The sequence below is a fragment of the Brugia malayi genome (genome assembly GCF_000002995.4).
Source record: "Brugia malayi strain FR3 genome assembly, contig: Bm_v4_ChrX_scaffold_001, whole genome shotgun sequence".
NCBI lineage: Eukaryota > Metazoa > Nematoda > Chromadorea > Rhabditida > Onchocercidae > Brugia > Brugia malayi.
In genome coordinates this window covers 15,724,506-15,747,944 of record NW_025062479.1, presented here as the reverse complement: position 1 = coordinate 15,747,944, position 23,439 = coordinate 15,724,506, and the positions used below count along the sequence as shown (strand labels likewise).

The following is a 23,439-nucleotide window of genomic DNA, read 5'->3' as shown; positions in this document are numbered from 1 at the left end:
AAAAAGAAAAAAAACTGAACTAAAATTTGGAAGACTATAAATATAACTGCTGAAAATTAAAAATATAAAAGGAAAAAAAAAAAAAAAACAAAAGAAAACATTAAACTCAAATACTCATCTTAATGCTAACTTTAATCCTTGCTTTTCTTCTTTTCTTCTTTAAATTATAAAAAATTTTGTTCTTTTTTTTTGCTTTTTAAATAAACATTATTTATAAAAATTATACTACCGAATTGGTGAAAATTATTCATTTATAAAATTTTTTATTTTATTAAATATTATCCATTGAATTATGTTTTAATGTCTCCCCTTTTTTTGGCATAAATAAAATGGCATAAATATGACAAGAATAATTAGAAATGAAATAAATAATTTATAATTTTCAATAAATAATAATCAAATGAAAAAAAATTATGTAAATAAATGATAAATTAAAATAACAGAGAGATATAATGATTGGAAGAAGTGAAAGAGAGTTAATGATAAATGAGATAAAATTAAATTGAGATGGTAAGTAGTAATGCGATTACTGAAAATACCATATAATCAACATCACACATGTTGCTACCACTCAATTTATGCATCCGTATCTAATTGACTAATGCTAAAGGCTAATTTTTACTATAATTTCATGTAAACAATAATTTTATTTTTATCGTATTTTTAGCATCTACCATTATATTCAATTATAATTTTATAAATTATGAAATAAATTTTTAAAGGGAAGAAAGAAATGAATGAAAAAACAGAAAAAATATGATTGTAAAATAAATAAGAAAAAGAAAAATGAAGAAAAAAAAATAAATGAATTATTTGATTAGATGAATTTTTATTTTACAATTATATTTCAATACATTTATCAGTTAAAAATTTAATATTAAAAAATTTCAAAAGAGTAAGATAATTATGCAAATGAATCATGTGTGAAAATTTTATGATTACAGTAATAAATATGTAATTTTGAGAATAATAATAATATAATTACTTAAAATATTCGATATTATCATTTCATTTTGATACAGTTATTTCAGTTTGATACAGTTACTAACCCTTAAACGATTAATTTCAATATTACTAACCATTTCAAATTATGTGGTTCAATTTTTTCAGATAAATTTTCATTTCTAAATTTGGAAATTTCTATTATTATGCAATTCTTTGATGTTTTTGTCTATTTGATTGGCAAATTTGGTCGAAAATTTTTTGGCCAACGTAATTTGATTAACAATTTGATAACAAAAATACAGTAAAAGATCGGATAGTAAATAAGCAGAGTGGAAAATATCCTCTAAATTAATTAGGCAAGACCAATATTTCAAACATCACTCATAGCTAAAGGACTGAAATAGCCATATTTAAGTCATTTAGAAATAGTAATTTCAGATAACATATTGATTAAACTTTCTAATGTATTTATTTGTAGCCAAAAAACAGAATAAAAAAGGAAAGAAGAAATTACTTTTACAATAAACAATTCAAATAAAATAAAAATTGAAGAAGGTTAGTTTTAAGGAAGAAATAGAAATTTATTAAGAAATATTACAAAAAGGGCAAAATATTGGCTTAGGCATTTATCTTGCATTTAATTAAATTAGCAATTTTTATATTAATTAAAAATAGACTGTTACAATATATCAACAATTCATTAATTTTTTAATTATTTTTTTTTTCATTTCTTTTTTTTGTAATTTTACAATGCTATAATTTAAAAAAAAGAAAAAAGAAAGAGTTATAAAGCTGCATAAAATGGAACTGAGCGGAAGAGATTCTGAATACAAAGGAAGGTTCGGAGTTTTTTTTAAAGGTTTTTTTTTATTAATGTATATTGTGTGTGGTAAAAATTGGATGATCGATTAAAAATTGTGGGGAACTATTTCGGTACCTTATTGTTATTGTATGATAAATGCTTCTGGTATCTTATTGTGTAAAGAATGCTTAAATATTAAGCCGCTAAAGAAAGAAAGAAGAATCATTGAATTATTAATAAAATGACGATTTATTAAAAAAATGTCTGGATGTCTGGAATATACTGTGAAATTACATTTCGTAATAATTTTTAATTACAGATAAATTTGTATCCAGAAAAAAACACTTTTCGGCATATAACTGAATAACTAATTCAAAAATTTAGAAGTAAAATTGCTTAACATTAAGTGATAAAAAAGGTAAAATTTATTAAATTAGAAAAAAAGAAAGAGTTTGGCTAATGAAGTTAGTTCAATTGAAGAATTTAATTAATTTGACTTTGTGAAGTCATACATAAAAAATTTTTATTTCAACTAAAATATCTCTATTAGATGGTATATTATACGAAATAATTTTAGATTTTATAAATTTAGCAAAAATGTTGTAAATACATTATGGAATTTGACTGAAACTGAAATTTTCTTTTTGCTTGCAAAACTTAATTAGAATCGACTTTTTCTGCGGTATATTGACATTGTTAAATGCTAATTCGTATCTTATAAAATCATAATATAATCATTTCTTACTAGAATTTATTAATATATTCGTGTGAACGCGTTAAACGTTCACGTATAATCACGTTGAACGTCAAATATACGTGAATGTTGTTAATTGTTATTCGTATTTATGTGTTAAAGAATTTCCTTAGTATTTAAGAAAGGAAATAAATGATAGTAATATGCAAATAATATTGTAGTATAGCATATGCTATGTGCATTTTTTTTTTTTTTTTTGAATTTGCTAGTTATAATACATTTAATATAATTAAATTTAAAATTAATGGCTTTTTCTTTTTGTTTGGCAGTAATTGTCATTTCGTAAGATATCTTTATTAAATTTAAATTTCAATATACTTGAATTTGAAAAGCAAAAAAAAATTTTTGGAAATTATCATCATTGCATATTTCCCCATTTAATGATTTTCAAATTATTGTACTTCACTTTCTCCATTTGTCTTTTATCATTCACGATAATGAATGCATTTTTTTTGCCAATTATCTAGTAAATTGATTAAAAGAATTTTTCTCCGATATCAATTTCAAATAAATTCCTTTTCAAAGTTTTAAGTAATTTCATCATTCATCAATAAATATATAATTATTTCATTCTACAATAATAAATCTTTTGAACCTATCTTTCATCTTACAATAATCATCCTTCCAAATAGCCTATTTTCATCAATCACTTATTATTATCATTCATTATTATCATCATTCATCTCATAATTGAGCCGGCTGTCATAAAGAGATCAAAGAAGAGTTTTAAGGATGGGAAAAAAAAAAGAAAAGGTAAGGAAACCTTTGAAATGAGAAGGCCAATTATGTACAGTAAAAAAAAGAAAGAATAATACTAACATATCAAAATGGCTTTCTTTTCTTTCTTCCTTTTTTTTTTTTTTTTAAATCTTACCAATTCAAAAATTTCCGAAAAAAAGAGGAAAGAGATGAAAAATGGATAATTTTTGAAGTATGGAAGAGATGCGAAAAAAGGTCCCATTTTTCATCTTTTGTATACCAAATCTTTTTTTCCTGTCTCTCTCTCCCTCTCAATTCTTTTTGTCCAAAAATGATATAATACAATGAAAGAAGCGGAAAATTGAGCGGAAATAATTTGCCTATGTTTAATTCTCATAACGGTACACAAAGAAAAGGAATAGAATGAATGAGTGAATGAATAGTTAAATGAGTGAAATAAAATAAAATGAATTGATGATAATAAGCAATGACAGTATCTTTTCTTTCTTCCTTAAAAGGAAAAAAAAAATGAAATTTAAGAATTTACTATTCAAAACATGTAATGGCGTAAAGACAATTCAAATTTAAAAAAAAAAAAAAAAAACGATAATTAAAGTAACTACCATATGATTAAATGAAATAATACTCTAAATCATTGCTCTTTTTCAAATTTTAAAATCATACGAAATTCAAAATATACATCTTTCTATTTTTCAAAATTATCATTGATGTTAAATCATTATTTGTGGATTGAAACATAGTAAAAAAAAAAAAAAAACATTCGCAACAAATATAACACCATGATCTCTTCATCAATATAATTGAACATCACGCTTATCATCATCCTTTTATTAATATAATTAAAATATCAAGTATATCACTTGATATGACTAAAGTATCACGAATATCCTTTTAAAAAGAACAATCCTAAATTAATATCTTTTAACCTTCATATCCCCTCGTTTGATTCGATTTACCTCCTTATTTCATCCTTTTTTTTTTGTCCTTGTTCAGATTCTTCAAATAAACAGTTTAGCTAAGAAGAACAACAATTTCGTATTCTTTTGAAGCAAATTTCAAAAATTATCGTCAAACATTTCAAAAGTTTACAAATGGAATGATCAATTTATCGGATTGTATGACATGATCTTAAAATAACTTTCCATTTCATATAATTTAGACCCAATGAATATGCAACGTATTTTAAAATTTCATATAATTAATACAAAAAAAGGAAAAAAATTAAGTGAAATAAAATACATTCAATCAAATTAAACAAACCATACGCAATTAATAGATCAAATATAATGTAAATAATGCAATACTGAAATAACTATTTCAATTACAATTACTTCACTTACTGATTATTTGCTAAATTCGATAAAATGCCGAATTTTTCTTGAATGGAATTCAAATGAAAATGAAAATAATCTTTTCTTATTTTTCATTTCTCTCTTTCGACTTTTTCAATATAAATATAATGAAAGAATTTTCTTTTCCTCGTTTACTCTCAGTTCTATAACACAATTTAAAATATACGTCTCTATGCACAAGTATTCCATTTTTGCTTTCCTAAAAAGTAGCAAAAAAAAACTGGTGTAACAAACAACAAATAATTTACTTATTTTCAATCAACAATTTTCTTTTTTCCTCCAATTACTTAATATTCACATTTTTCATTGTTATCTTTTGCAATCATTTCTTGAATCCAAGGATGCTTCAAGACGTCCGTTAATGGCAAACGTTTCATAGGATCCTTTTGAAGAAGCTAAAAATTTAGTCGAATATTAAAATAATATTTCTCGAGCAAAAAAAAAAATTACAAAATTATTACAAGATATTTCACAATCATTTCATGCTACTATTGATAACTTCTAAAGGATTCAATTTTTGCTCTCCTCTTTTTAAAATATTTCATTATTTTTCTGAATTACTGCTTCTCTAAAAATCACTTCTCTGAGAAATTAAAATTTTCAGTACATTATTGCAGAATTTTTTAGCATTCTTTTTCTTTTTTACCTAGAAATGAAACATATTGAAATGTAAAATTAAATTTCAATTTAGCATCTTAAATTTGCATCATCTTTCATTTATCAAATCATCAAAAAATAATCATGAAATATCAAACAATGTTTTTTGCGCAAATTGTATAAAAAATAAATAAAAACAAACGCGTGATATGAGATCTTTTGCACCATTTGGTACACTATCCGGTATTGTATATCTACAATTGTGAATATTGATTAAGGTAAGTTCCGCTGTCTGAAATATTTAAGGATAGAAAAAGAAAAAATTTTCCACCTAAAATTTCTAGTAAAAATTTCTAAAAAATTAATATAATATAATGTACATGGATGATAACCTGATTAGAGGTAAATTCAGTAAGATTTCCTTAAAATTACATGATTTCAATGTTACAATATTTGAAAACCACAATATGTACAATCCTTTCAAAATTATCATTTATTAATTAGACTTATTAGTAACTTTTAGATAAATTCAATGTGATACAGATTAATTTCATACATATTAATATGATAGTATGGTAAAAAAAAACATTTATTACCACGGCTTCAAATGCAGGTTTACCAACTAAAAATTCATATAGCATAACACCTAATGACCAATTATCAACTTTAGAATCATGCGTCTTTTCAGGTGCCATTTCAGGTGCCAAATAATCCAACGTACCGCATACAGTGTTTCGTCTAAACAATAGCAATAACAAATAGACGAAAAAAAAATGTTTTTAAACGATTTCATAAAATATAATAATTTTGATAATATTTTGAAAGATAACACCCAATAACATAAATTAAAAAAGTTTTTTTTGTTAGAAAATTTCTTCTTCGTGAAAACGATTTCTCAATGAGAAATTAACTGCTAACGCTTGGAAACTAGGAATTGAAAAATGTTAAAATAACTGAAAATTTTAATGTTAATAAAGTTAGTATATGTAGTAATATTTGAGAATACAACTAATTATATATGTATAATAAGTATAGATACCTTGATGATGGTTCATGTACTGACCATCCAAAATCTGATATTTTCAAATTATTTTTTGCACTTATTAAAACATTTTCAGGTTTCAAATCTCGATGTAAAACTTTCTTTTGTTGACAATATTCCATAGCTGATGCCAACTGATACATATATTTAGCAGCTAATTCAGGTGGAAATGTTTTCATCTAAATGAAATTTTTATTTTTTGATAAAATAAAAATGAATTTTTATACCATTTTATCAATTGCAAAATAACTACTGAACATAGCCCATCAAATTCCTCATTTTTAAATGAAATATACAAGAATAGGTTAAGCTTCAAATAGTCCATCGATACCACTTGAAGATGTTGGAACAGATTTCCTTTAGGCGCAAATTCTAACACCAAATAAACGCGATCATCGTCGTGAAAATAACCATATAACCGAAGAATATTGGGATGTCTGAATTTAAATTTAGAATTACAATTCTAAGATATATGATTAAGGGTAAAGAACAATTTTATCCATTCAAAAATAAAATATCATCACATGCATACGCATATCGACAAGTTATTGGAATCAATTTTTAATTTAAAAATTATTGGAAAAAAAAAGAAAAAAAAAAACTAAGCAAACATTGAAATATCTTTGCATAACTCTCACTCTCACTCCTTGTCATACTGTTCCAACAGGGTTGAAAATACTTCCACGAATGATATGAAATATCAAAATTTGGTATTTCATATCATAAAAATTTTTTAAAATACCTACCTTAAGTGATACTGAATTTCAATTTCGCGTCGTAATTGTCGTCTCAAATTATTTTGCTCCAATTGTGATTTGTATACAACTTTAAGAGCAACCACAAACCTTGATTCAATTTCTCGAGCCAAATACACATTCCCAAATCTACCCTTACCCAATGCTCGACCAATTTCAAAATCATCCAATGACCACTGACGAATCTTTGGTCTTACATTACTAACAGTATACATCAAATTAGTGGCAGTAATAGCAGTAGTAGTAGTAACCGTAGTGGCAGTAGTAGTAGTAGTATTGTCAACACTACTTGTTGATTGTTTATCCATGAAATTTCTAAAACAAAATTGAATAAAAACTGATTTAGAAAGGAAAATTTGATTAAAATTCGACTTTGATCAATATGAAAAACATAAATAAAAAATCAGTTTAAAATGGATAACATTTTAATAACAATAAATAATTTTAATCTAAACTGGTAAATTATAAATTTATAGGCAACTTATTCAGTTTTCTTTTTCATAATCATATTCATAAATATTAATATTTTATAATTCTTGTATACACCTCCCACCTCATAAGTTATATAATCATTAAAAAATGTAGCTAGTAAAAGCAATTTATAATTTACTCGTAGATAGCTTGTTAGATGAAGAATGGAATGAGAGAAAACATTTGTAGTACTAAACGTAGGATCAACCATCTATTTTCAAAGATCAGAAAATATCTAAAAAGAAAGATCTGGAAAGAAATCAATATTTTCTTTCTTTTATCATAAATTTCAATGATTTTCAAATATTTTAAACAATTTCACACATTGATTTGGAACAATATAATTCAAGTGAATTTACTGCTAGAGTGATGTAAAATTTACTCACAAAAAGTATATATCTTTGCTTATTCTACTGGTAAGATAAGCAATTAATAACTTGTTCCTCACAACTAAGAAATTTTTACATATTTTTACGTTTCATTAGCTTGTGTCATATATTTCGCATATGCTGAGTTCAAAGTTTTTTTTTTTAGTTGCTTTAGAAAATGCAAAATAATTACATTTCTTTACATATGAGGACTTGATAATCTTTCTAGACCTCTTTTTTCTTAACATTTTACACTAATAAAAACGGCAAATAGAGCATTACTAGAGCAATAAGCCAATTATAAATTATTATCATTTATCTTCATCACTCTCGGAATATTCATCCTCACTTTCGAAATTCTTTAAAAATTATTTGAATATTCCGGAAAAAAGTGAAAATTCCCTACAAAGCAATATATTTACATTAGTAAGTATATGATCTGGCATAAAATATTTATGCAAATGGTATACGGTTAATGATAATCATCTGAATGTCTAGTTTCAACGATAAACGATCAAAAAAAAGTTAGCTTTATCTAGAAACAAAAAACGAAAAAAAAAAATAGAAAAAATGCAAAGTATAGAAATATGGAAAAAAAAAAAGTGGAAAATATTTTACGCACCGCTGTATTTTAAAGCACTGCATTAACAAATAAGTAATAATTTTATTTGACAAACTGCTAAAATTGACGTGTTTATATTCATTTGTTAGACTTGGTGGATGAGTATTATATGACGTAAGCGGAAATATAATAATAAATAGTCGTAATTAAATCGATTTTCAAAAATTGCTAATAAAATTTTAAATCCACTTTCGATTCATAAATATTAAAGATTCTTCTATCATTAGATTTCGATTTTAAACAGAACATTATTTATTTATTGGAATAATAATGTACTGTTTAAATCAATATAATTCAAATTACAACTTCTACAGAAGAAAACAAAAATGTAAATGAGTTTCTAAATCTCTTAAAATATTCAAGTTGTTAAGTTCAAGTGACTTCCCCGCATTATAAGTAAAATAGAAATAAATCAATCAATCATTTCAATAAATATATACTTTCCTAAAAAAACTCCCACCAAACTTCTGACTTTTAGGCAACAGCAGGTAAGTTCCAAGGTCAAAATACAATTTTCCTTTAACAAGCATACTCGTTTTCTTCAAAAGTCACTGATAGATGAAAATGTCCAATTCTGGCATGTCTTATTTTCTCAATAATCATAATAATGAAGTGATATAATGAAGTGGTATAGTAGGCCGACACATATAAAATAATGAAATCATTAGCTTTTAAAAAAAGCCTACACCAAACTTCTAGCTTTTAGGCAGCAGCAAATGAAAGTAACCTATGAGGTCAAAAAGGGAAAGGACAAGCAGCTGACATGCTTATACAACAAAACGAAATATACACAAAATTATTAATTAAAATTATTAAAAGTGATTCTGTTCTGAAAATACGAAATGATGCAACCAAATACAATACACCTTTGAATGCTCGAATTTTCAGACAGTCCCAGATAAAACGTTCATTTCAGCAGAAATTCATTCACTATTTCTGACTTCCAAAGACCGATCTTCCTCTGTCTTCATGGCCAATAAATGTGACCTATAAAAAAATTGATGTCTCATATTCATGATTTTATTTGGACCACTTATATAAAACATAAAATCATTATTATAATATCAAGAAAAAGAAATTCCGTTAATGAAATGAAAAATCATATTCTACCTATTATTCGGGGGATTGTCATCTTCCGACTCGCTTTCGAGCACTGCTGAATGAATTGCAGAACCATCGTCTGATTCGCTATCTAAAACTATCGGTTGAACTGTCCTTGGACGTCTGAAAAAAATCGTTTTTCCCAACTTGAACTATCATTACAAAAGAAACCTGATAAATGACAATTCGGAATAAACATCCGACACCGATCTGTTAGTGTAACCAGACCTCCGGTTTTTACAAATAAGTTTTCTCGCTTAGCACCAGAAGCTTATTAGCTTATTCGAAACGAATTTTTTTAAACTTTGAATAAAAGCTTAAGCTCTTGAATATATTATACACTAAGCGTATTCCGCCTTCAACTAACCCCAATGTGCTAACTCAATATCAGAAGGTTATGCACATAATCCTGCATTTCTTTTAGAGATGAAATAATGAAAAAATTATTTTTTTCCCATGATTAAAAAACTCTATTCTGGTGAATTGCATTCAAAAAAAGAAGACTTGGAAATTTTTGAAAAAAAAAAAAGCAAAAGAAGGAAGAAAAGAAAAGATACGCTTTATAGTCATCAAGAAATGGGTTGAGAAATGCAAGCGAATCGAAATATTTTGCACAAGAACTCCTCAAAGGAGGAGTGCCTTGAATTCGTCTTAATGTTCGGTCTCGTGTATAAGCAAACTTCAACTTATTCCATCTTCTACGACATCCATCATCTGAAAATATTGATTGACAATATCATTAACAAAAAACATAGGCAAATAAATCAATAAAAAAGCTGTTAGTGAATATCATTACAAAATATGTAATCATTTTTTTAACAAAACATCATTTTTGATACTGTATGACTTTGATAACAAATATAATCAAGCTATTTGTTAATTAATTATAGTGGTATATGATTCCACTTAAATCCTCAATAAAAATCTACCGTCAATATCATTTATCAGTTTTAATTTTGTAAACAAATATATTGAATCAATCGATATTTTCCAAAGAACAATTACCATTAATATTATGTCCTCGTTGTTGCATACACTTTGCAACAGCTTGCCAAGCTTTCTCACGTCTTGAACCTCGTTTTTGATAACCCTTCATACGTACGTCATAAATTATTGGATGTGCTTTTACCACATCAATAAGATCATCGAAGATTGTCGACATGGTCAAACCTGAAAAAAAAAATTGCTTCATAAATTCATTGCACGAACAAAAAAAAAAAAAAAATAAATAAATAAATAACGATCAAACTTAGGCTATGATTGAATTTCATGGTGCTAAGGATGTCAAAATAGAAAACATAAAAAACTGATAACTTCGTTTTAATTTTTCGATGAAATCATTTTTAATCCGTCCAATTATATATATCATTACTTATCTATCAAGTTGGACTTTGATATTAATGGCTGCGATTAAGTACCATTATTGGACATTATTCAACGCCAATTTAAAATGAATTTGAGCAAATTAAGCCTAATACCTGTCAAAAAAGTGATCTTCAAATTCCCGTTATCAGCTACAAAATTGAAGTCTTATCCAGTTAGAACAAAATCCAAGCAAATTTATAAGCAGGAATTTTTTTCGGACAAGAAAACCCAAAGATCGATATAAAGCGCAAAGAAAAAAAAAAAAAACCGCTAAGCATGAATGAGTGTTTTCACTTTTTTACTAAATAATCATACGGAACTATGGGATTGATCTGAACGAATGGCATAACTTCTAATGAGATGAATGCATTATTTGAACGGCTACTTGTTATAATTAAGAATGCTTCCTTCAAACCACTCATCAATCCAATAGTAAAAGTAACAAAAGAGAAATCCATTAGCACTATTCACAGATGAGATAAACATCAAAATTCCTAAAGTGTAACTTTTTGAGTGAATATGCTGTACTTGTCCGAGATTATAATCATAATCCTTTCAGTAAAATAAATCCCTTTCTCATTCCGACAAAACCACAGAAATTCGAAAATTGTACTCGGTACCTAAAAATGATAAGCTTTTTCTTTTTGGAAAGAATAAACAGCAGTAAATAAGGATACTTCGAAGATATACTTCCCATTAATAAGCATTGTTTTTACTCCAATGAAGCATGAATTTTTTTTTTTTTTTTTTTTTTTTTTTTTTTACTACAAAGGCGCATTTTTCAACTGACAACAACGAAAAAGCTATCCAAATCAAACCCAAAAAAAAAGAAACATTCAAATGATACAATAACACAAAATTCAAAACCAAATTCTCATAATGCTTCCTCTTCACATCAGCTCAGTGTGTATCTGTTATATTTCATTCAAATATCGTCGTCCCGCAACGGACTGGCGAACACTAAAATAGATAATCAATCAGTTCCTTGGCAACACAATTTGGTCATTTACCTCAGCAATAAGGTATTCATTATATTTCTATTCTTAGCATAAACCTGAGCTTAATCATAAGGCCGAATTATCCCGGTAATGTTTAGTATGATCGTTATGCTATACAAATTTTTTTGCAAATCCAAGTGAAACTAATACTAACCACTGCTGCAACAGATACTGCGCTGTTTGTATAGCTGTTGATGTACCAGTAATCGTTATGATACGTTCGCCAGATTCCTGCTGTGGCCCTACAACGATCTGAGCTCCTGATTCTTCACGTACTCTGTTGATACGTTCACCACCTTTACCAATTATGGTACCACCAAGCTCATTTGGTATCGTCACCTAAGATAATTCGCATTGTTTCCAAAAAGCTTTTAAAATAATGAGAGTGAATTACACTAGTTTGAAACCGCATTTGGAATAAAAATTTTATATTTTAATCTCACCTGAGTACTTTCTTCCGGTCCCATATATGGTGGCAATGCAACAGCTGATAAAGGACCACGTCCACCAATCTGTCGTTGAAAACTTCGGCCATAATTGCCATATGAAGTTACTGCCATTGGTCCACGGATCATCGGACCGCGATAGTTACGATCTGGTGGATATCCACCATACTCAGACGAGTAGCTTGGATCATAGAACATTGATTCATATGGCTTCGTTACTCCTTTGATTGGAATCTAAAGCTTTCATCCAATAAATTCTACGACAAATTATGAAGGTTTTGAAACATAACATACGCTCATTAAACTTCACAAATAAGTCACTTATATCAATAAAACTGACGAAATTATACCTCTTTCAGCATGTTCATTATATGATTCACGCAAGCTAATATTTTGTCAGGAGCTCCTTTAATTGATACAACACGTTCTGTAGATTGAGGAGGACATTGTGCAAATACCTAGAATTACATCTATTACGCTGTATGATAATTTACAGTGATCCGCTAAGACCAATGAAAGGGAAAAAAAGGTGTTCGCTAACAAAAGCCAATTCATGCACAAATAATTCTATGATTGGAACATTGGGAACCATTATAAATCGAAAGTGTGACGATAGTGTTAAATAACATAGGATGAACAAATGAACAATATTTCAAACCACATCTTTATTAAAATGATGATTAAATCCTTATGTATGCATTGAGCAAGGAATATGTTAGAATTACCTTCATTTGAACACCAAGTTCTTCCTTCATTTCTTTAATTTTCGATCCCTGACGACCGATAACGGCACCAGCATGTGACGAGTGTACCAAAACACGAAGCTCTATTGGACGATTTAAATCACTTTCTCGACTCTGTAATGTTCTCTAAAAAAATTTCTCAATTACCTGCAATGGCATCGGATAAATCATTATAGAATAAACCCTCTTTGACGAGAGTAAGCAATCCTTTATTATCCTGGAGATACAAAAGATGGAGATATCAAAAGTCCCTAGCATGTGAACTGATCAACTGTAAACAGTTTCCCCGATTACATTAATATTAAAATGCAATAAAGCATGAATCAGAGTCAGACTCTAAAAATAGCATTAATGGATCCTCATGGTTCCCATTTCAATAAAGATAGTAATAAAAAAACAATAGTAAGTCAACTAACATCATCAAGTTTCGGAATAATTTCGGTAACAATGGCGAGTACATTTTCGACTGTCGCAACAATAGTAGCAATTCTGAAAAAAACAATATGAAGATTTCAAATTTTTCATAATAGAATTTAACTTCGTTATTTTAAACATATTCTTTCCTAATATATTTGTACATTATTCCCTGTTGGAAATATGTAAAATTCGTGGTTTAAAATATGCTAGTGATGACGTAAAAAATTTAACCAGTAAAGTAAAAAATAAGAGCTTCCCCCGCCGCTCAGAGTAATCATCTAGCAAAAAAGGATTTAAAATACCGGTAGATTTTTCTGCAGGAAACTAATTTCATCTCGAAATGAAACATAAAATACTCTGTCCGAATATTCAATGCACAATTTTTTTTTGTGCATGTCGGATAGAGTCAAGTATCGACCCCAAAAAAGGCCCGAAAATATCAGTTCACCATTTAACTTAATTCAACTATCGGTTAGGCTAGCCGCGATTTTTATAAAAACTTCATCTAGAAACAAGAATTAGTATATCATGAAATAATTACTGGAAACTGTAGTGAATTAAAAAATTTGTTCCCATTTAATAGATTGGAAAGAAGAAAAATACACAGAAAATTGAGAGACGGGAGCAGGGATTACCGTTCAGGAGTTTGGCTATCGGGGACTGTGACATTCGCATCGTACTGCAAAGCAAAGGATGAAGTTTTAAATTTGAGAGAAAAAGAAAAAATTGAAAACTGTGGGACTGAAACGGAAATTAGGACAAAGACAGGCAGTTGGTGTTTGGTAGTAGTGTTTGCCTTGGCCTTTCACTTAAATTCACAATCCATAAATACATATTGCACCATCCAACAACAACAGGGTGTTGCAGGTGAACTTGAAGGAGATCGGGCATCGGGATTGGATATCAGAATTGTAACTGGGAGTAAGGGCTGAAAAGAGCGCATTAATCAACTGTATTATATATGCATTCATTTTTTCGGGAAACATTTTAAAGAAAGTAACATTTCAATGATATGCGTGAATATTTTTTTTTGAATATATCATTTTGAATTATTTCATAATTTTTACGTAAAAAGGAATACCGACCGTCCACTAAAAGAACTTCAGGATCATCAGTGCAGTACGCATCTCGATAACTAACTACATACTGGATACGGCTAAGTAAACGTCTTCAAAGTCAACTCATGTCAACTATTAAAACTACCTACCTGACACTAACCTTTAACCTGGTACTTGTAATGCCGGTCGTCAAAAACTGTCCAGTCGAAATCAAACATGAAATCAAAATGTCCAACATTTCACGACAACTTTAAGTTCGTTTCGTGCGATCCCAACATGTTTAATATAAATTTTCTTGAAAAAGTACAAAAAAACGCAAACCTCCGATCTTAATCGTTTGATATTTTCGCCACCTTTACCGATGATTCCACCAGCCCCACGACTGGATACTAGCAATCTTAATTCATATTTGCCAGCTGCCAAAGCTTCTTGATAACTGTCCGGCCGCTGTCGCTTACCGGATTTTACACTTTCATGAATATCTGATGAGCCTAAATCATCATCACCACCGTGGCGTTTCATCGTGCACTAGTGCGAACTGACAAAACTTCTCTACAATACCATATGAAGATAATAAATAATACATACAATACCAATAGGATAATATACATGCAATCAAAATGCGAAAACTATCAAATATACTGAAGACATTACATAAAACTGAATCAAAAATTTTAATTCAATCCAACTCGACTCTTTATTTAAACAATTGTATCTGCTTAATTCATCCCTAACGCATTACTTTTGATATGCACAACAAGGATAAGTCTTGAAATTGTACAGCATGAACAGAAACATACAAAAGCCGATTTATCAATTATTTGTAAGGTTTCAGCAAATGATTCACTCACGAAAATAGCTCCAACATACGTAAAAATTTTTTCACACCCATTTCCACTTACTAAAATATTTGTCTTTGCAAGACCATCAGAATGTGTGTGTTTGTACGCTAAATTCGCAGTGTTAAGAACAAAAGGATGAACAACATAAATTTTCATGAATGAATTTGCTGAACAGTAGCTCTAAGATAGGGAGAACAGTCAAAAAGTAGAACGCTTCAGCAAACTATTAATGAAAAGTTAAACAAAATTAACTGGAACAGAATAATACAAACCATAAAACCGGAATAGCAACCAGAACGGCAACCGGCACTAATGCAAGAAAACGCGAGAAGACAACCGACAATTGGGATAAAAACACAGTTCCAAAATGGATCGAATAAGCATCAATTGGTAAAATTCGTACCATACATCCAGATGTAGACGAACTTTTATTTTATCATTCATATGAAAAAATCGGGACCATCAATTTATCTGTCACTTTGTATTTGCTTTAAGATTTAAGTTATTGATTACATGACATTCCCAATATCCCATTTTTAATTAAATAAATAAGTTAATTAATTCCTTATGTTCATTTTTTGTGATATTTTTCGGCAATTTTTCCTCCGTTTGCATCAGTTCACACATCTTATCGATTTTTTTCTTTTGTAATTGATTTGTTTATGATATATTTTGAGGTTTCTTTGATTGATATTGTTTTTGAACTTTAATTGCTAATGTGTTTAATAGTTGATGTAGTATCACTTTAAGAAATACGGTTTTCTAATTTTAGTTAGCTTCAATGAAATGTCGTTTTCAAAGAAATCCTTTTTTTTTTTTTTTTTTTTTCAGAAATTTACAATAATAAACGATTATGCATCGTCCAATAATTCGGTGTAAATTTTTTGCTCGAGGCAATTGTCGTAATGGTGAAATATGTCCATTTGCACATATTCCACAACAGGAAATTGTTGATGTACAGCAATCAGATGCAGGAAATGTTGATATGCAGCCAGAATGTCGTAGACGTCCAACTGGACAGGTAAATGATATAAATAAAATAGACTGGGTTTAATGCTTCTTGAATTTTACTTTAAATCATTTGTGCTTAATCTAATAGCAGTTTTTTGATTTCATCCTTAACTTCCTCTGTCTTAACCGTTTCTCGTCTAATGTATCATAACTTTTTAAAGAAGAATTCTAACTTATTTTATTAACTTATAATCTGCTTAATTAGCTTTAATTTTCTGTAATTAATTGGTTTTTCGCTACTATATTGACAAAGTTTTTATGGTCTTGAATTAAAAGTAATAATAGTAATTTTCTCTACCATAAGAAGTGGTTTTTTTTCTATCATTTTAAATACTTCTATCAAATATTGCATACAATTAACAAATATTCCCTGAAGTTTCGCTTAACTTCAGAAATTAGATTTCAAGAGGAAGTTTGGTATTGTTGGAAAATTTTTGAATAATAGTAGGTTCACAATTCATACGTCTAATCCAATATTAATTCAGGCAGGTTTTATAAATCACGGATTTAACGAACATTTCCAATCACAATATTTTGACAAGAGGTAGATATTTCCAGTACGTTTTTTAACCTTCATTAAACTTTTAGCATTCATTTTTCAAATTTTGTGGACATTACCAAATAGGAGCACAGAAAATTGCACTCATTTATATTTTTCTCAACGTATTTCTCTGTTTGTTTCAGCCGCTATAAATGGATTTCACCTTTCCTAAGAGGAATCGAAGAAACACAAATTACAGTGAAACAAAATGGTACACATAAGGGCATTTGTAGTAGTGATCTTATTCACAAATGGAAGTTAGCAACAGAAGTATCAGGCGCAAATTTGAATAAGGATGCAGAAATGGATATCGATAGAAGAAAGTAAATAGATTTTTATACACGATTAAGGACTTGTTTAACCGGTAGCTCGCATTCCTATTTTCAATATCATTTATCAGTGTTGAACATTGCTAATAAAAGTCATAACGATAGCAGTACACAAAATCTGATTTCAGATCAGAGAATCCAGATCGTATATCTTCAAGAAATAATGAACTAACATACGATAGTTGCAGTAATCTAATGCAACAACTTTACTCGAAGATGACAGACTTAACTGTGGAACAAATAAAGCAGTTCGACGGATATGAGTTTGAATATGGCAAAGTGCCGACTGTTCCACCTCCAAAGGAATTTTGTTTCTAATAGCTTTGGTTCGTTATGGTTTAGGTTGTCTCTCTTAGATCAATTATGATTCTCGTGTGATGCCTTCGATTCCCTTAACATGTGGCACAATGACTGCAATAAAATGAACAGGTTGGTTCATACTGATATTTGTAATTTGAAATTGAGCGGATGAACATGAAACGAAACAAGTATACCCGTATTTCATTTTACAAAAAAAAAAAGAAAAAAAAAGAAAAGGAAAAGGAAAGAAAAAAGCCAGATTGACTGATTGTTCATTGTAAAAAATAAAACCAATAAATTCTCAGCAAATTACTGTTCTTGATTTCCTTATTTCATCACAGATTGTTTATTATTCATTTAAATTATACACCAGTGCAATGTGAAAACAACTGCTTATGAACGATTAATGAAAGAATAAAAAGCTCCCAAAGCGACACGCAATTATTTAAAGTCCCGCTACACTTAATCTCTTTACTGAAAAACCAACATTATTACTAGATTGCTTGAGAGGCAGATAAAGTAAGTAATCCCTATTAAATAATTATGAAGTGCTAAATCCGGGTTAGACTTTTAGCAGATTCATATTCCCACTTCATTAGAAATTTCGCAGAAGGCTGAGAAATGATGCACAGCACCTCGGGTCGTACATGGAAGAGGCTAGTGTAAGAGGTGCAAAGAAGGGGGTTGATAAGAAAAGAGAGCCGTGGTTAGGTATTGTGCAAGAGCGGAGGTTGCAGGGATGCTGAACATTTGCAAAGTGTGTGGTGTGTAGAAGGTGAGATGAGAAAAGAATTATAGTACGATGTGGCTGCAGTGATGAAGAGTAATCTACCGATGGAAATTATACATGAAAAGGTAAGTATGAAATAGTCGCAGCAGATTTATCAAAATGTATTAATGGTATCATTTGCTTACATCAGTGATACATATATATATATATGATTGACTTTATTGAGTTTTGAAGGATTTCTCAGGATGAATGTTAGTTTAGTGTAAGTTATGTACATATCACATACGTATTCATATGTAACACGTATTTCATGCTTACATATACATTAATATATATATATGTATTTTTTTTTTTTTTTTTTTTTATTTAGATTTGTAACTTCAGATATTAAAGTTGTAAATAATGAAAGTTGGATTACAAATTATACGATGAAATGGCCGGAAATTTTTGGCAAAGCTCACACTGGTTCGTACAAGTTGTAATTTATGCCTTTTTATAAAAATTTATCATATAGATTTAGATATATGACTGTAGTGATTTATTATTTTTTTAAATTTGAATATTTGATAATTATATGTTTATCATTTTCAGCGCTTTCTTTCTCCTTTTCTTTTTGACACTCTTTATTTGCATTGAATACATGAGTGAAGTGACTATAGCTGGAAAATTTCTAGGGAGCAATGGATTTTGGACAAGCAGGATATTCTGCGTATGCGTGGTGAAGATATGAAATGTATCACAGAGGAAGAATATACGAAACTGATGATATTTTTCTGCAATTGTAAGTATACTATTCATTTATTATATATGATGCGTATTGAAATTGTTACTGATGCATGTTCTGTTCAAATATATGTGTCATGGAGGTCTCATGGAGGAATTTCGCAGTCACTGAAGTGTTGTTTTTATTTTTAGTCTAAATTTAAGATGTTTTTAGTTATACATGCCATTGGAATGGATTCACAGCAACCTCATAAAACACGGATGCAAGTGATTGCCACAGCGTGTGTTTACTTCCGTCGTTTTTATGCGAGGTAATGAAATTTTGTAAAATATTCTCATGAAAGGTAGAAATGTAAGGGGATGTTCAGAGGATGTTTTTTTGAATGTTTGGTTCAGCGTTCCAGATTGAGCGCCGCACACACGTTTATTTCAGACGATCACTGAAAGATATTGATCCATTTCTCTTGGCTCCTACTTCTTTATTTTTGGCATCAAAGGTTGAAGAACATGGAATGATGTCACACAATAAACTTATACAGGCCACAAATAATGCTTGTAAGTTATTGAAGTCTTTAAAAAGTTTTTTGGTTATCTGGCATGTCAAACGCAGAGTGGTTCAGGTAGGGCATTACATAATTTTCGATATAATTATGACTAAATTTTAAGTCAATCATTTTCATAATGCATGCAGAGAGAAATAAGTTTGCAGTAAGAAATTACTACAGTTATTATGTTTATGTGTGAATTTCAAAAGTTTTTCAATAATATTTTTGATTACCCTCCAATAAAATAATAGTTATAGTTCAAGATGGTGTTAGTTCATTATTTAAAAAATATTTGTTTGAACAGACAGAATATTTTCTGTTATCCGGAGTAATAAAAGAAAAAACATGGACGTTCAATATTTGCATTTACCCATTGAAAATGCCACTTATTGTTTTTCATCAATTTTTGCAATTGCAGTGAAACGATGGCCCTTCATACAGCAAGATTTGATGATAAGAGTTCAACATATACAGGAAGCAGAATTTTTTCTTTTGGAAATTTTAGACTGTTGTCTAATTGTTTATCACCCATATAGGTTTATTTTTTTATATTTCTGTGATAAACATGAATAGTCTAATTTCCATTGATGAAGTGTTCTGTATAATCAGATTACAATTAGTAAGTTTCATTTGGCATCCAAATTATGCAATTGTCCAGTTAGTTTAGATGGAATAGGAAAGTTAAGGTGCAACATAAATATAAATTTTAGATGCGCCTGTGACAGCTACAACTTTCCACACATTTCTTTTTCATCAAGAGATATCGATTACAAATAGTCGATTTTGGAAATATTTTAGCGCTAGAAAGTAAACGGAATTTTTTTTTTTTTTTTTTTAAGATTTGAAGACATTTACAGACCACTGAATCAGTTAATGGCTGAAATGGGAAGAGAGCATAAAGATCTCGACACAATATCATCATATGCTTGGAAAATTTGTAATGATTGTACAAGGACGGATCTTTCGTTAATGTATCCTCCTCATCAAATTGCAATTGGTAAATTTCATTTGACGTTCAAGAAACTTCTGTAATAAAATATATTTCAGATTGGGCTGCAATAAAGATATGAAATATGAGTTCTCATGTTTGTTATGAGGGGATGATACCGTTTGATAGTGAAGGTAGTAGTTTTCTTTAGGATGGAGTTAAAAACAGAAAAATGAAGTTTGTTGATAATCCGAAATAAACTTGATGTACAGTTCTTTTCTCCATCTCTTACAAAAAATGAAAGTGTGAAAAGCTAATCAATTCACAAAAGTTCTAAATAATTTTTAGCATGCATTTTGATAGCATCAGTTTGGACAAACAGAGATAGAGAGCTGAAAAATTGGTTTGCTGAGCTTGCAGTTGATTTTGAAAAGGTAGATATTTATTCATCTATTGATTTGTAGATTTGTTTCCTGTTCAATTTAGCTTCTCATTTTGGACTGTTGAATATATGGAATGAACTCAGAAATTTAAGATTTGGTTTTTTGGCTTGTTGTCGGCTATGCAAATAGCAAGATGAATAACTTTGCGAGTAAAATTATTTCCGTTAAAGATGTATTAACATTACGCAGCACTTCAAATTATATAACGACGAAGTTGTGAACAGTTCTGAAATATTATTGATCCTCATAAACTCAAGATTTAATAAGGAATCTGATAGATTTGAATGTACTGTTCAATATTTATAGAACATTAATCCGGATGTGCCATGCATGATTTCCACACTTTATTTTAGGTACTGGAAATCCAGAAAATCATTATAAATTTATATAGTGTATGGAAGACATTTGATGAAAAAGAGCAACTAGTGGCGATTTTGCAGAAAATTCCACGTCCTAATCCAGGTCCACAGTCATCGGGTACCACAATGATGCAATCACATCCTCATGGTAGTCTTCAAGTGAATAACATGAACGTACATCAAGGTGTTAACATGGGGCCACCACCTATGCCTCCAGTTGGTAATATTAAATTTGAAACACATTAGCTAGAGTGAAAGAAATTCAAATGCTGTGGTGATTCACAAGAAAAAGGTGAAGTACTCTTGTCCAGGTAGTTTGCAAATTTCTTATTACTATTTAAGAGATATGGTTATCTTGGAACCGTAAACATAAAATACCTGTTGATATGCAGTTAATATTTCGTTTTCTATTTCAAGACTTTGCAGTATTATGTTCCATAGTTTTCATTATTTATCGAGCTTTACTCTTACATTGTTTTCTGTGATGTACGAAATGAATATATGGTTTCTAATTGCTTTTTGAGCTGAAAAAAACTCAGTAATATTTCTGTTTTGCAACTCTGTTGAGGTACAGTACACACAAGCTAAATGATACATAGGTTCTTCTACCATCTGAATATATGCTTCCCTGCTGCTTTACTCTAAAAGATGTTGGCTTACAAACAGAATTCATTTTTCTATGGATGAAAGACTAATTCACTGTTATGTGGTAATAAAGATGTTCGAAGCAGTTTTAATATGAATTACTCTGCACTAAACAACAAAATATTAGCATCATTGAAACTAAAATCAGTAGCAGATCATAATCATATTGTTTTCAACAATAGTTTATTGTTTATTGTTCCTTTACGATATTCATACAATATCACACCTATACGAAAAAAAATAAACACAATGTTGTTGTATTTTCACTCTACCACTGTTATTTTAATTTCAGAAGGTTAGAGATTATAGTCTCTATTGTTGTTATATTATCCTTTGCTGAATGTAAAATTAAGTGTTTCAATGCTGAAATGAATCGAATCAAACCTGGCAGTATCCAAAAGTTAACACAAATAGGGATTTTAAAATAGACATTGACTTGTAACAAAGCACATAATTGCAGTGAGTAAAGAGTTATCACTATTAGATGATCTTTATATAATAGGAGTTGGTTTATAATATTTTTTTATTGTTACACCACATTTTAAGTTTAAAAGATTAGAGGTAATAGTATTTCGATATTGCAAGCATATTTGGTTTATAAGAAAGAAAATTTGGAAGAAGAGCTCATGATCTATTAGCAACTGAATCTTAAAAATAAAATTGAGAGTAACTGAAAATTTATTAAGCATATACTTTGTTAACATATTTTCTAGACAATTCTGTATAAGCCTAGTTGCAATTGAAAGACATGTAAATTTGGAATAGTTTTTATAGTTGTTTAAGGAATTTTTGGAGGAAATGGTTTTAAGTTTACAGATTCCTGATTTAAATATAAAATAAATTTATTTGGATTTTTCCAACAGACATTTTAATAAACTGTCAAGCAATACCATTGGTCATTTGAGTTGAATTTTTGTTTTAGAATTATTGAATAAAAATAGCAAGAAAGCGTTCCTTTGCTTGTCATTGCAAACTAATGAAATCAAATTGAAGCATTATATTAAGTGTAAGCGTTTATCTTTGGTGTGTTTGTTTACTACCTTTTTGGTTGAGTAATATAAATTTTCGAAATCAAGTCTGAGATTTACAAATGTAACTTTTTGACTTAACAAAATAAATTTTCGAAAACTGGACCTTTTCTCAAACCACACCTCTCTCCCTTCCCCCCAAAGAAGAAAATGTTTTTTAAAAAAGCTGTTCAATTTATTAACTTAAGTCGGAAAAAAAATTTCTCAATAAGTTATTGTCACATTCATCGTTGCTAAGCCACCATAAAAGTCAATAATTTACATATGCTAAGGTAAATAATTAATGGAAATGACTCGTTAGATTTAATGAATTCGTCGTGATTTAAGATATATATTACCGAGATTATGTTTTAGTAAATTGGAATGAAATATTGCTAAAATTCATGTAATGTGTTAGTATTTCACTTTATAAAATAGCAGTTATAAGCAAAGTATTTTCTTTTTTCATATGTATCGAAT

The 23,439-nt window shown here is 28.9% G+C and overlaps 5 protein-coding genes across 6 annotated transcripts; 2 read left to right on the top strand and 3 right to left on the bottom strand.

Annotated features, from left to right (window-relative positions):
- Positions 1 to 4,860: 4,860 nt before the first annotated feature.
- Positions 4,861 to 7,275, bottom strand: Bm8893 (serine/threonine-protein kinase 6, putative; the record flags this gene model as incomplete). Its single annotated transcript, XM_043075005.1, has 6 exons — positions 4,861 to 4,968; positions 5,373 to 5,462; positions 5,767 to 5,908; positions 6,210 to 6,391; positions 6,544 to 6,649; positions 6,959 to 7,275. 6 exons carry the CDS (start codon positions 7,273 to 7,275, stop codon positions 4,861 to 4,863), a joined length of 945 nt encoding a protein of 314 aa, XP_042930939.1.
- Positions 7,276 to 9,351: 2,076 nt separating this feature from the next.
- Bm8894 (Uncharacterized protein) lies at positions 9,352 to 10,691 on the bottom strand (the record flags this gene model as incomplete). The annotated part of the gene is made up of 4 exons (XM_001894509.1): positions 9,352 to 9,415; positions 9,539 to 9,652; positions 10,087 to 10,243; positions 10,535 to 10,691. 4 exons carry the CDS (start codon positions 10,689 to 10,691, stop codon positions 9,352 to 9,354), a joined length of 492 nt encoding a protein of 163 aa, XP_001894544.1.
- A 1,117-nt stretch (positions 10,692 to 11,808) lies between these two features.
- Positions 11,809 to 15,078, bottom strand: Bma-hrpk-1.2 (KH domain containing protein; the record flags this gene model as incomplete). 2 transcript variants are annotated; one of them, XM_043075004.1, is made up of 8 exons in its annotated part: positions 11,809 to 11,854; positions 12,047 to 12,231; positions 12,336 to 12,572; positions 12,689 to 12,796; positions 13,064 to 13,207; positions 13,498 to 13,570; positions 14,134 to 14,177; positions 14,878 to 15,078. In XM_043075004.1, the coding sequence occupies 8 exons, from the start codon at positions 15,076 to 15,078 to the stop codon at positions 11,809 to 11,811; spliced, it is 1,038 nt and encodes a 345-aa protein (XP_042930938.1). The 2 variants fall into 2 exon arrangements, with proteins under 2 accessions (XP_042930938.1, XP_042930937.1); XM_043075003.1 differs by having other exon boundaries at positions 13,064 to 13,195.
- Positions 15,079 to 16,251: 1,173 nt separating this feature from the next.
- On the top strand, positions 16,252 to 17,597 carry Bm8895 (conserved hypothetical protein,hypothetical protein; the record flags this gene model as incomplete). Its single annotated transcript, XM_001894511.1, has 4 exons — positions 16,252 to 16,419; positions 16,895 to 16,953; positions 17,094 to 17,273; positions 17,408 to 17,597. 4 exons carry the CDS (start codon positions 16,252 to 16,254, stop codon positions 17,595 to 17,597), a joined length of 597 nt encoding a protein of 198 aa, XP_001894546.1.
- A 1,145-nt stretch (positions 17,598 to 18,742) lies between these two features.
- On the top strand, positions 18,743 to 21,553 carry Bma-cic-1 (Cyclin C, putative; the record flags this gene model as incomplete). Its single annotated transcript, XM_001894512.1, has 8 exons — positions 18,743 to 18,774; positions 18,984 to 19,090; positions 19,247 to 19,343; positions 19,466 to 19,587; positions 19,996 to 20,113; positions 20,435 to 20,574; positions 20,854 to 20,939; positions 21,302 to 21,553. 8 exons carry the CDS (start codon positions 18,743 to 18,745, stop codon positions 21,551 to 21,553), a joined length of 954 nt encoding a protein of 317 aa, XP_001894547.1.
- Positions 21,554 to 23,439: the final 1,886 nt, after the last annotated feature.